Below are 6,399 nucleotides of genomic sequence, written 5' to 3' on the forward strand. Positions count from 1 at the left end.
AAATATTCCCATTTCAAATTTTGTTCCAAAATATTAAAAATATTACGGGATTTCAGAAAATGTTCGCATTGAAAACAATTTGTTCATAATTTTAAAAACAATCATGTTTTTTAAAAAAATGAAAAGTTGAAAAATTGTTCCTGTTTTAAAGTTTGTTCACAAATCCAATCGTTTACTTCTTTTGAAAAATGTTCCAAAAATTCACGAAATATTTGGATATGCTGCTGCAGTTAGTTCTTAAATGTCGGCACTGCAATCACTAACACACGCCAGCTCCGGTTGCTGGCTAGATGCGTTGGGCTAGCGAGTTTGATGATATACTGGCTTGTGCACTGCTTTTTTTGGGGATTTTTACACCATTTCCGACGGTGCAACCCAATGGGCCAGCCCACTTGGGAACATATCTCGTCAGAAACATTTTTTTTTGGGGGGGTTGGGGGGGGGGGGGGGGGGGGGGAGAGGGAAGCCAGCAGGATCCCTTTCTTCCATTTACATGGCATTTCTGAATTATGCGTGTGAGCGGACTGAGAAGGAGATTCCTGTGAAGAAACTCAGTCCGGTTGCCTGCCTTAGGGAACAACCTCAATGAAGGCAGAATATTACAAGTAACTGGACTAAGCATAACATGAGCGACTCAATAAATCAGAAGCAGAGAAGGAGCGGCCGGATGAAATCCGCACACTGGGGTCAGCTGAACCGCAAATGGCATAAATGAATGAGTGCACACAAATAGCCAAGAACAAGGAACAAGGTCGTAGTAATAAATTAGAGATGCAGCACACTACATTATACAGTTATTTGACATACAAATACAGTTAGCAATAGCAGCTACCATATCCAATCCAAGACCATCACTACAAACTTGACACACATCACGACAATACTAATAAACGTCCTTGTGAATTCTGAAGCGATAAGGCGTCCCAGCTGCAGCAGTGAATCCCCTCACGCTTAATAGCATAGTGAATAGTTTTACTGAAATTCCTAACACTGGATATCGCTACTGCAGCTGCGATCTGAAATTGGGAGGAAATTAGGAGGACTGGTCCGCTCTGAAAATTACAGTCCAGAAACAAATACCAAGATGAACATCACACTGAAACAACAGATCTCACACATCCGGCAGCCTTTCCTGACTTTAGTTTTGCTTGGTAGGATGCTGCCTGCACATTCCCTCTGCAGCTTCATTTTCTGGAGAGGCCTAAAGCTCTTGAACTATAATCCCATCAGGGTCACCGAGTCTTCCTCTAAGGCTAGCAAATGGATGAACAAACATAGAAAGAGTAAGCAGTCGAGTCGTCAAGTACCGAGTAGTTAATGTTTACAAATACAAAATGGAGAAACAAGGCAGCAAAGGGGATGACAGTCTTACTTGCTGGGTTGCCAACCCATTAATTGGGGATGTGTATATTGGGGATGTGCTGAATCTTTTGCCAGTTTGGATGTCCCACTGTCACACAAGACTCCATGAACCCCTCATCGCATAGTTCAATAATAATCTCCTCAAGATGCTGAGGAAGTGTTGGGAGCGACAATAAATTTTTGCAGTTCAAGATAAGCAGTGTCTTGAGTGATGTGAGGTGCTCCAAATTGCCTGGTAAGGAGTCCCAGCTGCAATGCAAGATAAATAAAGAACGGAGACGAGGGAAAGCCTCAAGTGCAGGAGGACCAGCTGATACTGGATTGCTGCATCCCACGAACATTAGTCGTTGCAGTTTCTTTTGGTCACCTCTCTGGTTACTCACCACCATCCAATCAGGGTACTTTGAGCCTTCATATCCAAATATCTCAAGTCGTTCAAGCTCAACGGAAGTGCACAAGCCCTCAAGTACCTCTTCTTCAACTTCTGGACTGCGCCTCGTACAACCACCAGTCCAAAATAGTTTCAGTTCCTTGAGCCATTTCTTGGTAGCTAGATTGGCTTCAAGAGCTTCCCTTTTGCTTTTTACATTTTCAAGGCCATGGATCGCCAAACTACCGCAAAGCTTGTCTAGGTCCATCAGCTGCTTTACCTCATAACCTTCTTCATTCCTCACTTGGAAGTTTTGCAATGTTTGGAGTGATTTGAACCTGCCTATGTTAGGAACTTTCGCGTCATACCTGCAGATTATGTGCCGCAACTTGATAACACCAGTAGAAGGAAATTCAATTACATTGTCACCAAAATCTAGCAGTTGGATATGGTCTAGCTTAGTTAGTGCACTCGGTAAAACGACCATCCCCATGTGCAGTGTTCTGAAGGCAAGATAGCGTAGGTGCTTCAACTGTCTAATAGATTCTGGGAACAAGAACTTCTTGGTGTAGTTGATTACACCATGGTCTCGATTACTCAAGGCAATGGCCAGCACCCTTAATTTTGACAGCCTCTTGCATAAACTCTCAATGAGTTTTTCCTCGACATCACTTCCAGCAAAATCAATAATGAGAGTGCGTAAATTCTCCAACCCAAGGATCTTCTTGGTAATCAATTCTGCATCATAACTCTGAACAAAAAGATGACGAACATCTGGATTGACAACTCCATTGCAGCTTTCTCCGCTCTGGCTCCTTGCATTTAATATTTTATAGTAATCACATCCAGCAACCTTGTCTAGTAAATCACGCAACAGATCATGAACTGAAAACAAATCTGTTCCTTCTGCTTCCAGAAAGGAATGTGACACTAACCCTTGAATGTAGTCCTCAGCTACACGTTCCATGTCCTCTCTTGCAGAACCGGTCACCAACCCTTCCGCTATCCAGAGGTGAACTAAGATGTTTTTTTCCATTTTAAATCTGTTGGGGAAAATATTGCAGTACTCTAAGCATCGCCTGATGTCCTGGTTAAGCTGCTGATAGCTCCACCAAAGTGCATCCATGGTATCATTCAACATGTCAAGCTCTAAAGTATTTTCCCAAAACAAAATACTTGGGTTTGTCCCAAGCTGTCCCGCCACTATTGCTGCTGCGATAGGTGATCGGCGGAGCTTATTTGCAATCTCTCTTCCAACTGGTTCAAATTTTTTAACATCAACACTTTTTCCACCCAATGCATAATGCATAAACATCTCAAAGTATTGTTCCTCATCCAAATCAGGCATTTTAATAGGCTCATCAGCACACAGAGCTCTGGCTGCATCTTTTGTTCGAGCCGTCACCAGGATTTTGCTTCCTTTCATCCCAACACTGAGCGGAGAGATTACTTCTACCAGCTGTGGGTCATTCTTGTTCTTCACCCAGAGATCATCCAATATCAAGAAGAAACGTTTGCCACGCAATGATTTCTTCAGCTTCTCTTCCAGCTCCTCACGATCTGAAATATAGGAGTGCCGATTTTTGGTAATATCCTTCAGCATTTCATTAAATATAGCATCCACGCTGAAAGCTTCGGACACGTGAAGGCACATGATGGTGTCAAAAAGTTCCGTGCACTTTATGCAATCTCGAATATATCGTGCAAGGGTAGTCTTCCCAGACCCTGCAACACCATATATGCCAATCACAGAGTAACATGAACTGGTACTAGTCGAGTTTGGTGTCTCACGGAGCCTTCCTATTATATCATCACGCAAGTCCTCTAGACCAAATACCTTGCGCTTGGTAGCAGTTCTAATTCCACTCCTATTCTTATTGGCAATCTGTTCCAGTGTGCTCTTGCTTGCCCCAACTAACAGTGGTGACGCGTTCACTTCACTGATGCTTCTTTCTACTCTCTGTTTTCTTTTGCTCAAGTTCCGCCTTGAGATTGCAGTAAGGACAAAATCTAACAGGTTGGCATGCTCCTGCGATAAGCAAATTCTTAAATGAGTATGGCGCTCACATGTCCACTATCCACTAGAGATAGGTGACTATAATGCATATCAAAAAGAGAGTGCCGCGCGCTGGAAAAAAAATGGCCAGGCAGAAGAAATACCAAGATCATCGGTGGAACAAAACTGTAATTTAAACATGCATAAACCCGTGAAAATGATCTACGACTGATCTTAATATATCTTCTTCTTCAAAAAAAAAAAGGATTGGTTCAGATGATAACATTTTCAAATCTATGCATACAGATGCACTATTTATTATTGTGAACCAAATCATAAAGGTTTAAATTAGTTTTGTGTCGTACCAGAGAAAGTTAGGATATACGCTGCTTATTTTTTAGGGGCCAGACATACGATAACAGTATAGTAGTTTAGTTCTATATATACCTGGTAATTACTTGTGATGCCAAACACCTGACGATAGGACCGATCTCGATGAGTGCAGGCAACCTCATACACATGAACTAACAAGTGGAACAGTGGTATACAACAAGTCTTGAATATGCCCAAGGAATCCGAGGGTGCTGCAGTATCCATAGTCGTTGTCGGTAGTGCACCGTACTCTGACCTGCGTAGGAACCATCGAGAAAAATTCTGTGCCCACTGCAGTAGCCGAGACGACGACCTGCTCCGGGCAATCCCTATGCAGCTCCTTTTGCGGCGAGCTATGCAGGCCTCCACGGCACCGTACAGATGATGCGGCCAGCTGCTGGCGTGGGACCCGATGTCGTGCTGAGCATCGTGGATGTCTTCCTCCTCAGCTCGCCTCAGCAATTCGACCATCTTATCAAAACAATTGGTGTAATCATCAACATTGTCTTCCGCCCGAGCACCATCGATGCCTTCCCCTTCCTCCTGAGCATCATCGATGCCTTCCCCTTCCTCCGGCTGAGCATCATCGATGCCTTCCCATTCCTCCGGCTGAGCATCATGGATGTCTTCCTCATCCACATGGGCATGATCGACCTCTTCCTCCTCCACATGAGCATCATCGATCTCTTCCTCCTCCACATGAGCATCATCGATCTCTTCGCCTTCATCCTGAGCATCATCGATGCCTTCCCCTTCCTCCTGAGCATCATGGATGCCTTCCCCTTCCTTCTGAGCATCATAGATGTCTTCCTCTTCCAACTGAGCATCATCGATGTCTTCCCCTTCCTTCTGAGCATCACAGGTGTCTTCCTCTTCCAACTGAGCATCATCGATGCCTTCCCCTTCCTCTTGAGCATCATAGATGTCTTCCTCTTCCAACTGAGCACCATCGATGTCTTCCTCTTCCAATTGAGCATCATCGATGTCTTCCTCCTCGATGCCTTCCTCCTCCGGCTGAGCATCATCGATGCCTTCCCCTTCCTCCTGAGCAACATCGATGCCGTCCTCTTCCTCCTGGGCTGGAACCAGCCATGCATTCATCATGTTAAGAAAACCACATTCCATAGCTGCGGTCTCTTCTGGCCGCAGCCTCACGAGCTGCGGTATCATTTTCATCATGTTGCCCCGCAAGGTCTTTGGTATCATCCTCATCCTGTCTACCTGGCTCAGTCGGTAGAAAGCCTCGTCGTCGTCGGTCAGCAGCGCGTGCAGCTCCGATGAAATCTTCTTCAGGTCGGCCTTCAGCGTCTCCAGATCAGGCCTGCCTAGGAACCGGCACAAAAGGCTCTGCAGGCGAGCCGATCCTTTCTGGATAATGCGTGCAATCCCCAGGCACCGCCAGTAGAGGATGTCGCCCACGACGATCTTGTGCGGAGCATCATCGAGGATGTCATCCGCATCATCTCGAGCTTCCCTCAGCCCAGCGGCCATCTTGTCCAGCTTGTCCACAACGGACATCGCTTTTTCCCGTCTCTTCATCAGCCTCTCCGTATCTACAGCGTGCAGCGTCTTCTCCAGATCCGGGATGATGCGGTACTCTAGGTCATGCTGGATCTTCTGCTCCAAGCCCACCTCAAACCCAATCCTGGAGAGGATCTTGGGCAGGAGAAAGCCGATGATGGGCGACACCAGCCAGCCAACAATGGTTATTACCGCGGCAACGTTCCAATCCAAACCACCGGCCATGAGATCTGTCGAGACTCAACAGTGTCAGATGGGGAAAAAATTAATTTGGCGGACGCAACGAGGCTGGAGAGAGGGAAGTGATGCCTGGTTACCTTGCTAACGAAGCAAGAAATCTTTCCCCGGCCGGTAGCCGATGAAGATCTCGCCGTCCGGCCGCGGTGGGGGTCGCGCCGCCTCGCGCGCGGATGGCGGTGCGGGATCTGGCTGGGGTTTAGGCTCTGCCTCCCTCCGGAGATGGGGTTCTCTTCTTGGTGCCTGGGGGAGAACGCGCGTGGGGTTTGCAGCTGGGAGGCGAAGGCAAGAAGCGGAGCGGGCAATCATACAAGAGAGAGAGAGAGACTAGACCTTGATCGGGGCATGTGATGTGAGCCCACCGGCACCGCCGTACGCCTCGGCGACAGTGGGATGCACAGCGTTGGTTGCCACCCGTGACTCCGTGAGGTGCTGGCTCGTACGCATATCGCATCATTCTGTCGATGCATGCCTGCCAAGACTGACCACCCCACCACAAACCACGCTCAATCAAGTCATTGCACTTTTGACACGGGACTAC

General features: G+C 46.8%; 1 protein-coding gene across 1 annotated transcript; it reads right to left on the minus strand.

Moving 5' to 3' along the window:
* Positions 1 to 738: 738 nt before the first annotated feature.
* LOC123102290 (disease resistance protein RGA2) lies at positions 739 to 6,177 on the minus strand. The gene is made up of 4 exons (XM_044523590.1): positions 5,939 to 6,177; positions 4,176 to 5,851; positions 1,373 to 3,761; positions 739 to 1,253 (listed from the first exon to the last, which is right to left on the minus strand). The coding sequence occupies exons 2-3, from the start codon at positions 5,844 to 5,846 to the stop codon at positions 1,392 to 1,394; spliced, it is 4,041 nt and encodes a 1,346-aa protein (XP_044379525.1). The 5' UTR covers positions 5,847 to 5,851; positions 5,939 to 6,177; the 3' UTR covers positions 739 to 1,253; positions 1,373 to 1,391.
* Between the last annotated feature and the right edge of the window lie 222 nt (positions 6,178 to 6,399).

The sequence above is a fragment of the Triticum aestivum genome, chromosome 1B (assembly GCF_018294505.1).
Source record: "Triticum aestivum cultivar Chinese Spring chromosome 1B, IWGSC CS RefSeq v2.1, whole genome shotgun sequence".
Lineage (NCBI taxonomy): Eukaryota > Viridiplantae > Streptophyta > Magnoliopsida > Poales > Poaceae > Triticum > Triticum aestivum.

Excerpts from the sequence above, each read along its gene's own strand:
- LOC123102290 (XM_044523590.1), bottom strand. The coding sequence starts at position 5,846 with ATGGCCGGTGGTTTGGATTGGAACGTTGCCGCGGTAATAACCATTGTT. Across the intron at positions 3,762-4,175 it reads GCATCACAAGTAATTACCAG|GAGCATGCCAACCTGTTAGA; the intron begins GTATATATAGAA and ends TGCTTATCGCAG.